The sequence below is a fragment of the Hibiscus syriacus genome, unplaced genomic scaffold, assembly GCF_006381635.1.
Source record: "Hibiscus syriacus cultivar Baekdansim isolate YM2019G1 unplaced genomic scaffold, ASM638163v2 tig00110206_pilon, whole genome shotgun sequence".
Lineage (NCBI taxonomy): Eukaryota > Viridiplantae > Streptophyta > Magnoliopsida > Malvales > Malvaceae > Hibiscus > Hibiscus syriacus.
Genome location: NW_024062627.1, coordinates 918,589 through 938,311, shown reverse-complemented (window position 1 = coordinate 938,311; position 19,723 = coordinate 918,589). Strand labels below are relative to the sequence as shown.

Here is a 19,723-nt window from a genome sequence, read left to right as displayed (position 1 = left end):
CGACCCGATCCAAACTTGACTGGGTTTCGGGTTTCCCCGTCGGATTCGGGTCATTCTGCCATCCCTAAGCAGAAACATTAAACAATTATTTTTAACGAAAATTTTTTAAACACATAAATTTAATTTAGGATATACTTGGACCGTTTATTTTTGCATTAACTCTATATTATATATATATAATTTTCTGAAAATATATGAAGTGATTAAATTAGTTAAAGGGTGAATCTCCTTTCAAATGTCCTAAGTTTGAATCTTCATAATAACCTTAATGATTTCTTATTTTACTTTGGTGAAATAAATGAAAGAGGCTCAAAACTATAATGACCAACGATGTAGTTTACCGTTGAAAAATATAATTCCCTCAGAAGCACAAGCGAAGCGGCCATCAACCTCATCCCTTAAACGCACCAACTAGGGATGCCAAAAAAATCCGAATCCGACCGAAAAAACCGAAAAACAAATTAAACGGGGACGGGGAAAAATCGTTTATGCTAAACGGGGACGGGATGGGGAAAAACCGTTTATGTTAAACGGGGACGGGGACGGGTTTGGTAATCCCCTCCCCGATTACCCGCCCAGATACCCGACCCGATAAATATTAAAAATAATTATATATATATATATATAATATTAATAAATTTAAATTAAATTAAAAAATATATATAATATTTATATATTTAATTTAAATATATATATATATATATACCCGGCCCGATACCCATTTAAATAACCGTTTAGGCTAAACGGAGATACCCGTTTCCCCGCGGTTTTCTCCGATTACCCGATGGGGATCCCCGTTTAAATCCCCACAGTTTTTTAAGCAGGGACGGATACGAGTTTTTTAAACGGAGACGGAGACCAATACCCGACCCGAACCCGACCCGTTGCCATCCCTAGCACCAACGGCAGTGGGAGAAAGAAACAAAAAAATGAGAATGATAACAAAAGAAACAAAAGCAAGAAAAGGGGAGAATATGATGGAGCCATACCCACAACACGGCCATCTGCGGGGTTCGAAGAACGGCAGGAGAAAGCACCCAGAACGGGAGGCGGACGTGCTGCGGTGGCGGAGGCTACAGCCCAAGGCAAGAAACGAGAGCTTTGTTTAAGAGAATAAAAAACGGGTAATTTTTTTGTCTACCCTAATACTATTATATTTTCTATCCATTCAATTAAATTTCATGATTCCTATTACTTTTCTTTTCGAAGGCCAAATATTCTAACTCTATACTATTCCAATGAAGAAAATGTGTTGCTTCTGAGATTCAAATGTGGACTTTTGTTCCAAGGTCACCCTCACTAGTTGAAGATCATGACCGCTGCACAAACCTCTAGACATTGACCTGAAGCAAATATATGCCATTTTTCCAGGTGTTCGGTTGGGAAATTAATGGTGTATATATTCTTCTTTCTTCGCCTTGATGATCGTTTTACTAATGTATAACTTCATTCATTTTCAGATTATAACTAAAGTTTCATGATTTGAAACAGATGCATGAAATATTTCCATTTTTCTTTCTTAATGTGGACTCTTGTTTTGATCTCCTTTCGGTATTGCCTGTTTTCAGGTTCATACCGTGCTTCAGCTGCTGATACATTAGCTCCAACTCAATCCATCAGGAATGGCAGCACCTTAGTTTCTTCTGATCAAACATTTGAGCTAGGATTCTTTTCACCCGGTGAGTCCAACAAATATTACTTGGGAATATGGTATAAAAGGCTTCCTGACACTGTTGTATGGGTTGGTAACAGAGAAAACCCAGTTATCGATTCACATGCCTTCCTTAATATTTCCAGCACTGGTAACCTGTTTATCTTCGATGGACAAAACACTACTATTTGGTCAACTAATTCATCTAGATCAGCCAAAAATCCAATTGCACAACTGTTGGATTCTGGAAATTTTGTTGTTAAAGACGAGGATACTGATGAAGATACAGAAAGCTACTTGTGGGAAAGTTTTGATTTTCCATCGGACACTCAATTGGCAGGGATGAAGATTGGAAGGAACTTTAAAACCGGCATAAACCGATATTTGACAGCACGGAAGGGTGTTAATGATCCATCTCCTGGAGATTTTACTTATGGACTTGATAACGACTCACCTCAGTTTGATGTTCGTGAGGGAACAAAGAAGAGGTTTCGAATAGGTCCATGGAATGGAATTAAATATAGTGGTCGTCCATCACAGATAAGCCCTATTATTTATCATGTTTCTGTTTATAACACAGAGGAGGCTTACAATATGTTTGAAGTGACAGACAAATCTATTATCTCAAGACTTACCGTGAATGAATCCGGTTTAGTTCAACGGCTTGTGTTGTATGAGAACACTAGTGAATGGATTGTCATGTATACATTGCAGAATGACTTGTGTGACGATTATGCTCACTGTGGCCCTAATGGAATTTGTAAAATCAATCAACTGCCAATCTGTGAATGCTTGGAAGGGTTTGTTCCGAGATTGGAGCGCGAGTGGCAAGTACTCAATTGGACTGGTGGATGTGTAAGGAGGACTCCATTAGATTGCCAGGAGAGAGAGGGATTCTTGAAAATTAAGAACGTGAAATTGCCAGACCTATTGCAATTTAAGTTAGACGAAAGGATGAACCTCAAGGACTGCAGGGTCGAGTGTTTGAAGAATTGTTCATGTACAGCGTATGCTAATTTGAATTACAATGGAAGCGGATGTTTAATGTGGTTTGGAAATCTGATAGATATCCGGGAATACATTGAAGAACAAAGTGAGCAAGGTATTTATATTCGAGTGCCAGCTTCAGAAATAAGTAAGTGGATTTTGTGTTTATTCGTTCCATTGTGTTTTCTGCTGCATTTTAAGGAAAATAATAACTAAATTGATTCGTTGGTAATAAAGGAACAGGTGATTCGATTTGGAAAAGTAGAAGAATAGTCATTATAGTGGCCTCATCAATGCTTTTCGGGCTGCTTGCTTTAGTTTTGATGTGCTGGTATATGATTCGGAAGTGTAGGAGAAAGATAAAAGGTAAATGAACTCATCAACACTTTCTAGTATTAACTTTATTTTTGTTGTGGACGAAATGGATGCCATTGTGGTTATGGATGTAATGGATACTATTCCAGTTGTTAGTATTGCATCTCGCGCCTAGCATCTTCTCATAGACCTATAGAATCTAATTATTTCACATTCAGAATCGCAAGCAAACAAAGAAGATCTGGAGTTGCCATTATTCGATTTTGTTACAATTGCATCTGCGACCAATAACTTTTCCGACTCAAATAAAATAGGAACAGGTGGTTTTGGACTTGTGTACAAGGTAATAGCTAGAGATAATAACTACTTCTATAATTATACATAATTCATTGAAATGGGACTTGTATCTTAATTTTTATACAAAATAACATGCAGGGTGAGCTATTTAAGGGACAAGAAATAGCAGTAAAGAGGCTCTCTCGCAATTCCCAGCAAGGTGTTGAACAGTTCATGAATGAAGTTGCAATGATATCTAAGCTTCAACACAGGAATCTTGTTAGGCTTTTGGGCTGTTGCATTAAAAGAGATGAAAGGATGCTTATCTACGAGTTTATGTCTAACAGAAGCTTGAATTACTTTATTTTTGGTTTGTTTTTTTTTTCACCCAGATTTCAAAATTTGTACTCATTTGACATGAAATTAAATAGTAAAGAAAATAAAAATTTTGCAGATGAAACCAGAAGAAAGTTGTTGACATGGCCAAAGCGTTTCGAAATCATTATGGGAATTTCAAGGGGGCTTCTTTACCTCCACCAAGATTCGAGATTGAGAATCATTCACAGGGATTTGAAAGCTAGTAATGTGTTGCTGGACAATGAGTTGAACCCCAAAATTTCAGACTTTGGGATAGCGAAAATGTTTGGAGGTGATCAAGTTGAAGCCAAAACTAATAGAGTAATTGGGACATAGTAAGTTTAATTTTGTTGCTTGAAATTAAAAGATTGCTTGTTCTCATCACTTGATTTAGAATCTCACTCTTCGCTTGATCATCTGTTTCAGTGGTTATATGTCTCCGGAGTACGCGATCGACGGGAAATTTTCAGTTAAATCTGATGTGTTTAGCTTGGGGGTGCTTCTGTTAGAGATTGTGAGTGGGAAAAGGAACAGGGGCTTTAACCATCCGGATCATTACCACAATCTCTTGGGACATGTAGGACATCCTTCTTGCATTGTCATATGATTTTTCCATGTCATTATCCTTACAATATCGGATTAAGAACTCTATTCGTTGTAGGCATGGCTGCTGTGGAACGATGAGAAGGCCTTGGGGCTAATGGATCAATGTTTGGAAGATTCGTGTGTTGAAGCACAAGTGGTGAGGTGCATTCAGGTAGGTCTGCTGTGTGTTCAGAAACACGGAGAAGAGAGACCAACAATGTCGCACGTGGTTCGGATGTTGGATAATGAAGAGATCACATCGACACTGCCTCCACCAAAGGAGCCTGGGTTCTACGTAGAAAGAAGTTCCGCTGATACAAGTGCTGTAGGTTTACATATGGAACCTTCAACTGAAAATTCAGTCACCTTGACTCTGGAAGAAGGTAGATAAAAAGATTCTTAGCAAAGTATTGAACGTAAAAAGCACATTGCTTTAAGGTCGAATGATTTGAAATTGTTTATGCTTTAGTGTCAGCAATTCGTTGGAATTTCAAGTATAACTATTTTTATATTTTAGAAAATTCACCACTATTTTTATATTAAATTCTGCCTGTCAATAAAAAATTGAAAAATGAATTATATCTTTTAGGAGTCAAAATGATGGCATCTTTGGGTTCCCACAATTTCAGAAGTGAAATAGGGATTAAGTAGCACCAACCGAGTAGTCTAAGTGGTTAAGAGATATATTATTATTTTTCAAGTTTTGAGTTCGAGCATCATGTAAGTAAAGGTATAAACGATCATTGTTAAAAGATTGAGAAGTCTTTGAACATATATTGTTGTCTTGTATCACACCTTATATTAATAAAAAAGAAATAAATGAATGTTTATTTTGTAAATTTTAATAGACGAAAGACTTAACAAAATAATATCATACAGTCAAAAAATCATTTTATAACTTTTAATAATCGAAGACTAAAATAAATCATCTAATAATCGGAATCATTTGTTTATTTTACCTTAACTTTTAAAGAGATTAAAGTTAATATTTAATCTTTTAAGAGAATGGCCGTGCCAACTATTTGCCTCCGCCTCCGAGATGAAAGCTTCAGCTCGGACAAGTCATGAAACAGATATAGGATCAGTTCTCTATTGAAATTTGGAAATTGTTTTTAAAAATTTTAATTAATTAATTAAAAATATTTGGTTTTAGAAGCAAAATAAATATATATAATTAAAATATTAATTTAATACATGATATTAGGAAATAAAAAACATTTTAAATAATATTTAATAATTTTATATTCAAAAGTTAAAAGCTAATACTTTTAATTTTTCTAAACTCTGGTTTGAAAAATATTTTTTATTCTAAAAAGTTCTTTTTGATCTTTTTTTAGTATCAAAAGTGATTTTAAATTCAAAATCTTTTCTAAACTCTGGCTTGACCTTGTCTTAAATGGTTATTGAGATTTTATTTTTGGAATATATTATTCAAACTTTCATTTAAAAAAAATAACCTCTTAATTTTTTAATTCAAATTGATTATTTTAAAAAAAACTCACGCTAAAGAGAAAAGGAGACAATCAGAAGAAAGAGAACAACAAAAACTGAAATACTCGAATCTATTTACAAAGTAAATATTTTGTATACACAATTACTTAATTTTTTAAGGATACTAATATTTCTTTTTACCATGTAGATTAGTTAATAAGTTTTATTTTATAAAATAAATTATAATTATTTTCCATAAAATTAATATATTTTAATTAATGTTTTAAATATATATTTATAAATCAGGTTATAATAAATATATTTTATAAAGTAAATATAAGTGTCTAAATTATAATTTAAGTCAACTTTAAGTGTTTAAAGAATTTTTGTTCAAAATAAGTGTCTACCGTTATCCTTTTAAGTACATACGTCGTAACGAGTATTAAAATACATCATTAACTAACATAAGTCATGTTTTATATATTTTTTAAAAAATAAAAATCTTGTTCTAAATAATTTATTTTTTAAAATTCTAGCCACTAAACATCTCCCCTACTCAAGAGATAAGCACTGAGAGAGAAGCTGTCAAGGGGATGTTTAGCAGCTAGGATTAAAAAAAAGGGTAAAGTACACAAATGGTCACTAAACTTTTAAAATACTTGCATTTAGATCCTCTAACTTTTAAAACTTGTAATACAATCACCAAACATTTAGTTCATTTGCAATATGATCCCGACGTAACGACTGTTTCACTACTATTAGGGTAAATTATATAAATGGTCATTGAACTTTTCATGCGCTTGTATTTAGGTCCCCCAACTTTTAAAACTAACAATACAATCATCAATTACATTATAAACCCCAAATTTCAAAATACTTTAATTACATTCTAAACCTCAAATTCTAAAATACTTCAATTACATGCCCAACCCCAAATTCATAATACATTCTCAAAATCTTCCATAACAAACTAAACTTGAAGCAACAATCCTAAACCGTTAAAATATAACCCTAAATACTAAATTTTCCCACCAAATAACCCAATATAATCAATAACATTTAGTTCATTTTGGGTCCATAACAATAAGTGATTATGTTGGGTTTATGATTTAAAAGTTAGATTTAACCAAATATAAGTGAACAATACTCAATTCGATTCGAAAAAAATATTTTTCGACTTGAATTGATTCAAAAAAATTGACACAAATTGACTTTGAGTTGTAATTTCATAAACTCAACTTAAAAAAATTCAAGTTAAAATCGATTTGTAAAATACAACTCGAATATCTCAAAAATTTTAGTAATTAGTGGATTAATTTTTAAGTTTGAGTCAAGTCCCTTGACTATGTATGATATATGTATACCACATATGAAAAAAATATGAAGAAATCTATGTATTGTATATGGTTAAAAAATTATTTAAATTAGAATCAAATAATATTATTGTATTATAAATAGTTATAATTAAATTTAAACAGAAACTCGAAAATTCAATTCAATTCGACTTGATTTAAATTTTATAAACTCAAATCGAAAAAATTTCAAGTCAACTATTTTATAAACTGAATTGAGTATTTAGGCCCAAAATAACCCTAAACCCAACATAATCACTTATTGTTCACTTATAGTTTATTGATTTTTTTGAAATAATTATGTTTTGAAGGTTTAGGGTTGTTGCTTCAAGTTTAGTTTGTTATGACAAATTTTGAGAATGAAATATGAATTTGAGGTTGGGCATGTAATTGAAGTATTTTTGGTATTTGAGGTTTAAAATGTAATTGAAGTATTCTGGATTTTGGGGTTTATAATATAATTGATGATTGTGTTGCAAGTTTTAAAAGGTGGGGGACCTAAATGCAAGCTCCTGAAAAGTTCAGTGACCATTTATATAATTTACCCTAACGAAAAGTGAAACAGTCGTTACGTCGGGGACCATATTGCAAACGAACTGAATGTTTAGTGACTGTATTGCAAGTTTTAAAAGTTAGGGGACCTAAATGCAAGTATTTGAAAAATTCAGTGACCATTTATATACTTTACCCAAAAAAGAATTGGATTTTTTAATAATATTTTTACTTTTACAAAATAATATCTTTTAAAATATAAACGCATCAAGTGTCTATTAATGTGTTTTTAACAATCATTATAACGTAGACACTTAAAAAAGTAACATTAGATCTGATTTGAACGTTCTTTAAAGACCTAAAATTAACTTAGAATATAGTTTAAGCATTTATTTTTACATTAAAGTCTTAATTTTAACCATAATATATTATAAACTTAATAAGTCTAAATTATATCCTAAATTAACTTTAGGTGTCTCATTATCAAACTGACCACAAATTATATCATAATATATATCATAGGTACCTAACGTTTTCAACATTATATTTATAGGTGCATTCATTGTAACATTCGTTAAATACCATCATCTGACACGTATTAAATTTATATATTTTTATATATTTTATTTTTGAAAAAGTTAAAATATTAAAAAAAACCCAAAACACCTAATTTCCTAACCCCTCGTACGTGCCTCCTCTCTCCAAGTCTCTCCCCCCAACCCCCCAAGCGGCGGGGAAGTCTTCCTTCACTGGGGAGAGCAAAACAAAAAAAGAATGAAAAAAACCAAATGATTGTTATAGAATGGGCTGCTGCTAATTCCACCCCTATTTCTCCTGTTCAGGCCACTCCAACCCTTGTGTATAAACACCGACAACCAAATTTCTCAATCTAATTTGAATTTCAAGATTTTGACAGACGGCGTTAGACTGATCGAACGCATTGTGGAGGCCGATGAGGGTAAGAATGATTAAAATTAAGAATTTTAGAGATTTTAAGATTATTTTTATAATTTTATAAATTTTGGGGTTATTTTAAAAAACTATAACTTTAAGTTTTTTAATTTAAATAATAATTTTAAATTTTTATAGACATAAGACGTGTTAATTAATGATTTCTTTTAACGACCGTGATAAATTATACACCTAAAAGTGTAACATCAAAAAATTAAACAGTTATTTTTAACGAAAATTTTTAAACACATAAATTTCATTTAAGATATACTTAGACCGTTTATTTTTGCATTAACTCTATATTATATATATATATATAATTTTCTGAAAATATATGAAGTGATTAACTTAGTTAAAGGGTGAATCTCCTTTCAAATGTCCTAAGTTTGAATCTCCATATTTCCATGATAACCTTAAGGGTAAAGTATAGTAATGGTCACTGAACATTTTTGAAACTTGCATTTAGGTCCCCCAACATTTAAAACTTGCAATACAGTCCCCCAACATTTATTTCGTTTGCAATATGGTCCCCCAACTTAAACCACAGTTAGAAAATTAGGATAAATTATATAAACGGTCATTGAACTTTTCAGTCACTTGAATTTCGGTCCCCCAACTTTTAAAACTTGCAAAACAGTAATCAATTTCATTCTAAACCCCAATTTCCAAAGTAATTCAATTTTATTCTAAACCCTAAATTCTAAAATACTTCAATTAAATTCTAAAATACTTCAATTTAAGGTAATATAGGCTTGAAGAAAGAGTTCAAGGCACAGACACAACGAATAAAAATATATTTATATAAATGTATATTTATATTTAGATGTATAAAAAATATATTCATATATTAATGTATAAATCATTTATATTTTTTGAATATTTTATTTTTAATAAGAAATTAAAATTATTAATTATATTAGAAATACTCAACTTAAGATTATATATATAATCATGAATTATAAATATGAAATATATAATTATTAAATTTAGTTTAAAAATATATAAATCTTAAATTTATTCTTTTAAAATATTGTATCAACTAATATTTAAAAAATATATTAAATCTATCAAACAATTTATCAAATATAATATTTTTTTATTGTAAAAAATATAATATTTTCCCATCATTTATTGCTTTCAAATTTTTTGCCGAAGTTCAAATCTCATTATTTCCATTTTACATTATATTCTTTTTTTTCTGGCATTGGTCATACTATTAGTATATGTATTATTGTATATCTCTTAACACAAACGATGGTGTTAGCTTAGTGGCTCCACCCTATATCTTTCATTTGCGTGACTCAGGTTTGAGTTTGCCCAAGACCCAAATTTTACTTCTTTGTAACTTAATTTTCTTCTAATTAGGAGGTGACATGTGTCACCAATAACACATATCATGATCATGTGTTAACACATGTCAGATCCTGATTAAATGATTAATTTATTAAATTTTATTTAATTTAGGACCAAATTGATAGCATATATAAATAATTAGGTGGTAACACGTGTCACCAATGACACGTGTCATGATCATGTGCTAACCTAATTAAATGATTAATTTATTAAATTTTATTTAATTTAGGACCAAATTGATTATATAAATAATAAAGACTGAATGTATAATAATGTCAATTCCTTTTAACTGCCACATCATCATTTTTATCAATTGGTAACGACTAGTGGCTTAGTTGAAACAGATAAATAATTATGTGGTATGATTGATAAATTTAAAAGATCGATGACAAAAGTAAAAAGGGCTAGATAGTTAAGTTGTCAATCGAGTAGTTTACACTTTTATTTATACGTCAAAATAAAATTTTATAAATTTAAATTTCGAATTATTTTCAACATCTTTTATATCCTAACTACTTTTTTTAATTAAAAAATTTCTTCAACAGATAAGAATTATACTATTATATTTATATAAAAAATACGTATCACATGAAATAAGATGGAATTAAATAATAATAACTTTGACATAATTGAATTTAATTTAAGTATTTTGGAATTTAGGGTTTAGAATAAAATTGAATTACTTTGGAAATTGGGGTTTAGAATGAAATTGATGATTGTTTTGCAAGTTTTAAAAGTTGGGGGACCTAAATTCAAGTGACTGAAAAGTTCAATGACCATTTATATAATTTATCCTAATTTTCTAACTGTGGTTTAAGTTGGGGGACCATATTGCAAACGGAATAAATGTTGGGGGACTGTATTGCAAGTTTTAAATGTTGGGGGACCTAAATGCAAGCTTCTGAAATGTTCAGTGACCATTACTATACTTTACCCTAACCTTAATGATTTCTTATTTTATTTTGGTGAGCTAAATGAAAGAGGCTCAACAATATAATGACCAAAAATGTAGTTTACCATTGAAAAATCTATTTCCCTCAAAAGCACATCGACTTGAACACACCAACGGCAGTGGGAGAACGAAACAAAAAATGAGAATGAGAACAGAAGAAACAAAAGCAAGAAAAGGGGAGAAGATGATGGAGCCATACCCACAACACGGCCATCTGCGGGGATCGAAGAACGGCAGGAGAAAGCGCCCAGAACGGGGGGCGGACGTGCTGCGGTGGCGGAGGCTACAGCCCAAGGCAAGAAACGAGAGCTTTGTTTAAGAGAATAAAAAACGGGTACTTTTTTTTGTCTACCCTAATACTATTATATTTTCTATCCATTCAATTTTCATGATTCCTATTACTTTTATTTTCGAAGGCCAAATATTCTTACTCTATACTATTCCAATGAAGAAAATGTGTTACTTCTGAGATTCAAATGTGGACTTTTGTTCCAAGGTCACCCTCACTAGTTGAAGATCATGACCGCTGCACAAACCTCTAGACTTTGACCTGAAGCAAATGGATGCCGTTTTTTCCAGGTTTTCGGCTGGGAAATTAATGGTGTATATATTCTTCTTTCTTCGCCTTGATGATCGTTTTACTAATGTATAACTTCATTCATTTTCAGATTATAACTGATGTTTCATGATTTGAAACAGATGCATGAAATATTTCCATTTTTCTTTCTTAATGTGGACTCTTGTTTTGACCTTCTTTCAGTATTGCCTGTTTTCAGGTTCATACCGTGCTTCAGCTGCTGATACCTTAGCTCCAACTCAATTCATCAGGAATGGCAGCACCTTAGTTTCTTCTGGTCAAACATTTGAGCTTGGCTTCTTTTCACCTGGTGAGTCCAACAAATATTACTTGGGAATATGGTATAAAAGGCTTCCTGACACTGTTGTATGGGTTGGTAACAGAGAAAACCCAGTTATCGATTCACATGCCTTTCTTAATATTTCCAGCACTGGTAACCTGTTTATCTTTGATGGACAAAACACTACTATTTGGTCAACTAATTCATCTAGATCAGCCAAAAATCCAATTGCACAACTGTTGGATTCTGGAAATTTTGTTGTTAAAGACGAGGATACTTATGAAGATACAGAAAGCTACTTGTGGGAAAGCTTTGATTTTCCATCGGACACTCAATTGGCAGGGATGAAGATTGGAAGGAACTTTAAAACCGGCATAAATCGATATTTGACAGCACGGAAGGGTGTTAATGATCTATCTCCTGGAGATTTTACTTTTGGACTTGGTAATGACTCACTTCAGTTTGTTGTTCGTGAGGGAACAAAGAAGAGGCTTCGAATAGGTCCATGGAATGGAATTAAATATAGTGGTCGTCCATCACAGATAATCCCTATTTTTAATCAAGTTTCTGTTTATAACGCAGAGGAGGCTTACAATAGGTTTGAAGTGACAGACAAATCTATTATCTCAAGACTTACCGTGAATGAATCCGGTTTAGTTCAACGGCTTGTGTTGTATGAGAACACTAGTGAATGGACTGTCATGTTTACATTGCAGAATGACTTGTGTGACGATTATGCTCACTGTGGCCCTAATGGAATTTGTAAAATCAATCAACTGCCAATCTGTGAATGCTTGGAAGGGTTTGTTCCGAGATTGGAGCGCATGTGGCAAGTACTCAATTGGACTGGTGGATGTGTAAGGAGGACTCCATTAGATTGCCAGGAGAGAGGGGGATTCTTGAAGATTAAGAACGTGAAATTGCCAGACCTATTGCAATTTAAGTTGGACGAAAGGATGAACCTCAAGGACTGCAGGGTTGAGTGTTTGAAGAATTGTTCATGTACAGCATATGCTAATTTGAATTACAATGGAAGCGGATGTTTAATGTGGTTTGGAAATCTGATAGATATCCGGGAATACATTGAAGAACAAAGTGAGCAAGGTATTTATATTCGGGTGCCAGCTTCAGAAATAAGTAAGTGGATTTTGTGTTTATTCGTTCCATTGTGTTTTCTGCTGCATTTTAAGGAAAATAATAACTAAATTGATTCGTTGGTAATAAAGGAACAGGTGATTCGATTTGGAAAAGTAGAAGAATAGTCATTATAGTGGCCTCATCAATGCTTTTCGGGCTGCTTGCTTTAGTTTTGATGTGCTGGTATATGATTCGGAAGTGTAGGAGAAAGATAAAAGGTAAATGAACTCATCAACACTTTCTAGTATTAACTTTATTTTTGTTGTGGACGAAATGGATGCCATTGTGGTTATGGATGTAATGGATACTATTCCAGTTGTTAGTATTGCATCTCGCGCCTAGCATCTTCTCATAGACCTATAGAATCTAATTATTTCACATTCAGAATCGCAAGCAAACAAAGAAGATCTGGAGTTGCCATTATTCGATTTTGTTACAATTGCATCTGCGACCAATAACTTTTCCGACTCAAATAAAATAGGAACAGGTGGTTTTGGACTTGTGTACAAGGTAATAGCTAGAGATAATAACTACTTCTATAATTATACATAATTCATTGAAATGGGACTTGTATCTTAATTTTTATACAAAATAACATGCAGGGTGAGCTATTTAAGGGACAAGAAATAGCAGTAAAGAGGCTCTCTCGCAATTCCCAGCAAGGTGTTGAACAGTTCATGAATGAAGTTGCAATGATATCTAAGCTTCAACACAGGAATCTTGTTAGGCTTTTGGGCTGTTGCATTAAAAGAGATGAAAGGATGCTTATCTACGAGTTTATGTCTAACAGAAGCTTGAATTACTTTATTTTTGGTTTGTTTTTTTTACCCAGATTTCAAAATTTGTATTCATTTGACATGAAATTAAATAGTAAAGAAAATAAAAATTTTGCAGATGAAACCAGAAGAAAGTTGTTGACATGGCCAAAGCGTTTCGAAATCATTATGGGAATTTCAAGGGGGCTTCTTTACCTCCACCAAGATTCGAGATTGAGAATCATTCACAGGGATTTGAAAGCCAGTAATGTGTTGCTGGACAATGAGTTGAACCCCAAAATTTCAGACTTTGGGATAGCGAAAATGTTTGGAGGTGATCAAGTTGAAGCCAAAACTAATAGGGTAATTGGGACATAGTAAGTTTAATTTTGTTGCATGAAATTAAAAGATTGCTTGTTCTCATCACTTGATTTAAAAGCTTACTCTTTGCTTGATCATCTGTTTCAGTGGTTATATGTCTCCGGAGTACGCGATCGACGGGAAATTTTCAGTTAAATCTGATGTGTTTAGCTTGGGGGTGCTTCTGTTAGAGATTATGAGTGGGAAAAAGAACAGGGGCTTTAACCATCCGGATCATTACCACAATCTCTTGGGACATGTAGGACGTTTTTCTTGCATTGTCATATGATTTCTCCACGTCATTATCCTTGCAATATCGGATTAAGAAATCGATTCGTTGTAGGCATGGCTGCTGTGGAACGATGAGAAGGCCTTGGAGCTAATGGATCGATGTTTGGAAGATTCGTGTGTTGAAGCACAAGTGGTGAGGTGCATTCAGGTAGGTCTGCTGTGTGTTCAGAAACACGGAGAAGATAGACCAACAATGTCGTACGTGGTTCGGATGTTGGATAATGAAGAGATCACATCGACACTGCCTCCACCGAAGGAGCCTGGGTTCTACGTAGAAAGAAGTTCCGCTGATACAAGTGCTGTAGGTTTACATATGGAACCTTCAACTGAAAATGCAGTCACCTTGACTCTGGAAGAAGGTAGATAAAAAGATTCTTAGCAAAGTATTGAATGTAAAAAGGCCACTGCTTCAAAGTCGAATGATTTGAAATTGTCTAAGCTTGCAAATTATTGAATGTAAAGCCTACTGCTTCGAAGTCAATAAGTTGAAATTGTTTATGCTTGAGAGTTTGTCTTTCTCTCTTTATTATATATATTTTTTAATTTTATAAAATATTTTATAAATATTTTATAAAATAATAAATATACTTAATTACTGTTATAAATATTTTCTTATAATAGTTTATAACTTATATTATAATTAATATATTTTTATAAAAAAATGTAATTAACTTTTAACCATAGTATGCTATAAATATAATTTTGTGAAGATATATCTAGTAATTAACTTAACTAAGCGATTAAGCCTTGGATCTCCTTTTAATGGTCGTAAGTTTGAATCTTTATAGTGACTATTGAAAATGTTTTGATTTTGATAACCTAAATGAAAGAGTCTTAAAAATACAGTGACCACAAATGTATTTTATCCTTGAAAATTCTTATTTCCCGCGAAAGCACAAGCGGAGAAACAAAACCAACGGCAGTGAGAGAAAGAAGCAAAGCCCTTGGGGAGAAGACGATGGAGCCATACCCACAAAACGGCCACCCTCGGGGTTCAAAGAACGGCAGCGGAAAATGTAACACCTCAATTTAGGGGCTAAATTTTAGAATTTTAAAGTGGTAGATTTAATTGATATTTTAGGAAGAAAATTAAGGATTAAATTGTAAAATTGTAAAGTTAGCAGACCATTTTAAGACGTGCAGGAAGTTCAGTGACAAGTTATGGTTTATTTATTTTTTATGGGATGAATTATAAACCCCATCTCCTCGTATGTTATGCAGAATTTAACATTTTCTCTCCTCCGGTCAACTGACTTTGATCTCCGATATACTTACCGTCCGGTCTCCGTTTGACGAATCGAAACCACCATCATGTTCGTTGTCGACCGATGAATAAAATCCCTCAAACCTCTCGTCGTGAATCGACGTCGTTCGTCGTTAATTTCAATCGAAAGTATTGTCGGTTTTAACTCAATTTCCGTTGGTTTTCCGTCGATTCACATCGATCCGACCATCCGTTTTCGACACCTCCCACACCATCGCGTTCCTTGCATCGTTCCGAGTCCGCCGGTGTCCTCTGTTTCTCTGTCGTCGTCGGCGCGTGGAGGGGTGAGGAAGTCAAAGTTTTCGATGTTTCGGAATTGAGCTCTCCGCCGTTCAAAATTGTGAAACGAGCTTGATAAGTATCTCAAAGTGCCATAAAATAATTTTTAAAAAATTTTCCGAGATTTTTAGGGCCGCACGCGCCCCACGGGCCGCCCCTGCGCGTGGGAAAGTATTGGCGCAGGTATGGAGAAAAAAAAAACTCGAGTGCTAGTTTTGTAAATATTTATAAAATGGTGTTAAATTTGTAAATAATTTATGTTAGGGTGATATTTGTGTAAAACTGTTGACTGTTGACCGTTGACCTGCGTTGACCATTGTTAACTAGAACTTTGACCGGCGTTCGAAGAACGGCAGTGGAAAGCGCCGGAAGCGCGGCGGTGACGGAGGCTGCAACCTACAGGCCAAGGCAAGAAACGAGAGCTTTGTTTGAGAGAATAAAAAAGGGGTAATTTTTGTGTCTACCCTAATACTATTATTTATTCTATTCTATTCTATTCAATCAAATTTCATGATTCCTATTACTTTTGTTTTCGATTAAGACCAAATATTCTTACTCTATACTATTCCAATGAAAAAAGCGTTCTGGCTCTGAACTTAAAATGAACACTTTAGTTCCAAGGTCACCCTCACTAGTTGAAGATCATGACCGCTACACAAACCCCGTGTCTTTGACCTTAAGAAAATGTATGTAGTTTTTCCCTGGTTTTCGGTGGGAAATTTAATGATATATACTTTTCTTAAAGTATAACTTCATTCATTTTCAGATTATAAATAAAGTTTCATGAGTTGAGACATATGCATGAAATATTTCCTTTTTTTTATTTCTTAATGTGGACTCTTGCTTTAATCTTCTTTCAGTATTGCCTGTTTTCAGGCTCATACTATGCTTCTGCTGCTTATATCTTAGCTCCAACTCAATCCATCAGGAATGGCAGCACCTTAGTTTCTTCTGGTCAAACATTCGAGCTAGGCTTCTTTTCTCCCAGTGAGTCCAACAAATATTACTTGGGAATATGGTATAAAAGGCTTCCTGACACTGTTGTATGGGTTGGTAACAGAGAAAACCCAGTTATCGATTCACATGCCTTCCTTAATATTTCCAGCACTGGTAACCTGTTTATCTTCGATGGTCAAAACACTACTATTTGGTCAACTAATTCATCTAGATCAGCCAAAAATCCAATTGCACAACTGTTGGATTCTGGAAATTTTGTTGTTAGAGACGAGGATACTGATGAAGATACAGAAAGCTACTTGTGGGAAAGTTTTGATTTTCCATCGGACACTCAATTGTCAGGGATGAAGATTGGAAGGAACTTTAAAACTGGCATAAACCGATATTTGACAGCACGGAAGGGTGTTAATGATCCATCTCCTGGAGATATTACTTATGGACTTGATAACGACTCACCTCAGTTTGTTGTTCGTGAGGGAACAAAGAAGAGGTTTCGAATAGGTCCATGGAATGGAATTAAATATAGTGGTCGTCCATCACAGATAAGCCCTATTATTTATCATGTTTCTGTTTATAACACAGAGGAGGCTTACAATATGTTTGAAGTGACAGACAAATCTATTATCTCAAGACTTACCGTGAATGAATCCGGTTTAGTTCAACGGCTTGTGTTGTATGAGAACACTACTGAATGGACTGTCATGTATACATTGCAGAATGACTTGTGTGACGATTATGCTCACTGTGGCCCTAATGGAATTTGTAAAATCAATCAACTGCCAATCTGTGAATGCTTGGAAGGGTTTGTTCCGAGATTGGAGCGCAAGTGGCAAGTACTCAATTGGACTGGTGGATGTGTAAGGAGGACTCCATTAGATTGCCAGGAGAGAGAGGGATTCTTGAAGATTAAGAATGTGAAATTGCCAGACCTATTGCAATTTAAGTTGGACGAAAGGATGAACCTCAAGGACTGCAGGGTCGAGTGTTTGAAGAATTGTTCATGTACAGCGTATGCTAATTTGAATTACAATGGAAGCGGATGTTTAATGTGGTTTGGAAATCTGATAGATATCCGGGAATACATTGAAGAACAAAGTGAGCAAGCTATTTATATTCGGGTGCCAGCTTCAGAAATAAGTAAGTGGATTTTGTGTTTATTCGTTCCATTGTGTTTTCTGCTGCATTTTAAGGAAAATAATGACTAAATTGATTCGTTGGTAATAAAGGAAGCGGTGATTCGATTTGGAAAAGTAGAAGAATAGTAATTATAGTGGCCTCATCAATGCTTTTCGGGCTGCTTGCTTTAGTTTCGATGTGCTGGTATATGATTCGGAAGTGTAGGAGAAAGATAAAAGGTAAATGAACTCATCAACACTTTCTAGTATTAACTTTATTTTTGTTGTGGACGAAATGGATGCCATTGTGGTTATGGATGTAATGGATACTATTCCAGTTGTTAGTATTGCATCTCGCGCCTAGCATCTTCTCATAGACCTATAGAATCTAATTATTTCACATTCAGAATCGCAAGCAAACAAAGAAGATCTGGAGTTGCCATTATTCGATTTTGTTACAATTGCATCTGCGACCAATAACTTTTCCGACTCAAATAAAATAGGAACAGGTGGTTTTGGACTTGTGTACAAGGTAATAGCTAGAGATAATAACTACTTCTATAATTATACATAATTCATTGAAATGGGACTTGTATCTTAATTTTTATACAAAATAACATGCAGGGTGAGCTATTTAAGGGACAAGAAATAGCAGTAAAGAGGCTCTCTCGCAATTCCCAGCAAGGTGTTGAACAGTTCATGAATGAAGTTGCAATGATATCTAAGCTTCAACACAGGAATCTTGTTAGGCTTTTGGGCTGTTGCATTAAAAGAGATGAAAGGATGCTTATCTACGAGTTTATGTCTAACAGAAGCTTGAATTACTTTATTTTTGGTTAGTTTTTTTTACCCAGATTTCAAAATTTGTATTCATTTGACATGAAATTAAATAGTAAAGAAAATAAAAATTTTGCAGATGAAACCAGAAGAAAGTTGTTGACATGGCCAAAGCGTTTCGAAATCATTATGGGAATTTCAAGGGGGCTTCTTTACCTCCACCAAGATTCGAGATTGAGAATCATTCACAGGGATTTGAAAGCCAGTAATGTGTTGCTGGACAATGAGTTGAACCCCAAAATTTCAGACTTTGGGATAGCGAAAATGTTTGGAGGTGATCAAGTTGAAGCCAAAACTAACAGAGTAATTGGGACATAGTAAGTTTAATTTTGTTGCATGAAATTAAAAGATTGCTTGTTCTCATCACTTGATTTAAAAGCTCACTCTTTGCTTGATCATCTGTTTCAGTGGTTATATGTCTCCGGAGTACGCGATCGACGGGAAATTTTCAGTTAAATCTGATGTGTTTAGCTTGGGGGTGCTTCTGTTAGAGATTATGAGTGGGAAAAAGAACAGGGGCTTTAACCATCCGGATCATTACCACAATCTCTTGGGACATGTAGGACGTCTTTCTTGCATTGTCATATGATTTTTCCATGTCATTATCCTTACACTATCGGATTAAGAACTCGATTCGTTGTAGGCATGGCTGCTGTGGAACAATGAGAAGACCTTGGAGCTAATGGATCGATGTTTGGAAGATTCATGTGTTGAAGCACAAGTGGTGAGGTGCATTCAGGTAGGTCTGCTGTGTGTTCAGAAACACAGAGAAGATAGACCAACAATGTCGTACGTGGTTCGGATGTTGGATAATGAAGAGATCACATCGACACTGCCTCCACCGAAGGAGCCTGGGTTCTACGTAGAAAGAAGTTCCGCTGATACAAGTGCTGTAGGTTTACATATGGAACCTTCAACTGAAAATGCGGTCACCTTGACTCTGGAAGAAGGTAGATAAAAAGATTCTTAGCAAAGTATTGAATGTAAAAAGCCCACTGCTTTAAAGTCGAATGATTTGAAATCGTCTAAACTTGAAGCTTTAGCGTTAGCGATATCTTAGTAGGTTCAGCGAATCCGTTCAAAGAGAGTAAAAACATATATGGAGTGTCGTAAATAATATAAAATCTATAATGAGATAAGTTATATTTTATCTTTATTTATGTCTTTAA

At 33.9% G+C, this 19,723-nt stretch overlaps 3 protein-coding genes across 3 annotated transcripts; all 3 read left to right on the top strand.

Moving 5' to 3' along the window:
- Positions 1–1,507: 1,507 nt before the first annotated feature.
- LOC120113439 (G-type lectin S-receptor-like serine/threonine-protein kinase At4g27290) lies at positions 1,508–4,627 on the top strand. Its single transcript, XM_039134612.1, has 7 exons — positions 1,508–2,786; positions 2,876–3,004; positions 3,172–3,296; positions 3,389–3,599; positions 3,684–3,921; positions 4,013–4,163; positions 4,248–4,627. The coding sequence occupies exons 1-7, from the start codon at positions 1,523–1,525 to the stop codon at positions 4,560–4,562; spliced, it is 2,433 nt and encodes an 810-aa protein (XP_038990543.1). The 5' UTR covers positions 1,508–1,522; the 3' UTR covers positions 4,563–4,627.
- Positions 4,628–11,404: 6,777 nt separating this feature from the next.
- Positions 11,405–14,499, top strand: LOC120113438 (G-type lectin S-receptor-like serine/threonine-protein kinase At4g27290). The gene is made up of 7 exons (XM_039134611.1): positions 11,405–12,696; positions 12,786–12,914; positions 13,082–13,206; positions 13,299–13,509; positions 13,591–13,828; positions 13,920–14,070; positions 14,155–14,499. Exons 1-7 carry the CDS (start codon positions 11,406–11,408, stop codon positions 14,467–14,469), a joined length of 2,460 nt encoding a protein of 819 aa, XP_038990542.1. The 5' UTR covers position 11,405; the 3' UTR covers positions 14,470–14,499.
- A 1,956-nt stretch (positions 14,500–16,455) lies between these two features.
- On the top strand, positions 16,456–19,512 carry LOC120219237 (G-type lectin S-receptor-like serine/threonine-protein kinase At4g27290). The gene is made up of 7 exons (XM_039216080.1): positions 16,456–17,739; positions 17,829–17,957; positions 18,125–18,249; positions 18,342–18,552; positions 18,634–18,871; positions 18,963–19,113; positions 19,198–19,512. Exons 1-7 carry the CDS (start codon positions 16,476–16,478, stop codon positions 19,510–19,512), a joined length of 2,433 nt encoding a protein of 810 aa, XP_039072011.1. The 5' UTR covers positions 16,456–16,475.
- The last annotated feature ends 211 nt before the right edge of the window (positions 19,513–19,723 follow it).

Coding starts and splice junctions, on each gene's coding strand:
- LOC120113438 (XM_039134611.1), top strand. CDS start 11,406: ATGAAATATTTCCATTTTTCTTTCTTAATGTGGACTCTTGTTTTGACC. Junction 12,697..12,785: donor GGTGCCAGCTTCAGAAATAA/GTAAGTGGATTT, acceptor TTGGTAATAAAG/GAACAGGTGATTCGATTTGG. Junction 13,207..13,298: donor GTTTTGGACTTGTGTACAAG/GTAATAGCTAGA, acceptor AATAACATGCAG/GGTGAGCTATTTAAGGGACA.
- LOC120113439 (XM_039134612.1), top strand. CDS start 1,523: ATGTGGACTCTTGTTTTGATCTCCTTTCGGTATTGCCTGTTTTCAGGT. Junction 3,600..3,683: donor CTTGAATTACTTTATTTTTG/GTTTGTTTTTTT, acceptor AAAATTTTGCAG/ATGAAACCAGAAGAAAGTTG. Junction 4,164..4,247: donor ACCACAATCTCTTGGGACAT/GTAGGACATCCT, acceptor TATTCGTTGTAG/GCATGGCTGCTGTGGAACGA.
- LOC120219237 (XM_039216080.1), top strand. CDS start 16,476: ATGTGGACTCTTGCTTTAATCTTCTTTCAGTATTGCCTGTTTTCAGGC. Junction 18,250..18,341: donor GTTTTGGACTTGTGTACAAG/GTAATAGCTAGA, acceptor AATAACATGCAG/GGTGAGCTATTTAAGGGACA. Junction 18,553..18,633: donor CTTGAATTACTTTATTTTTG/GTTAGTTTTTTT, acceptor AAAATTTTGCAG/ATGAAACCAGAAGAAAGTTG.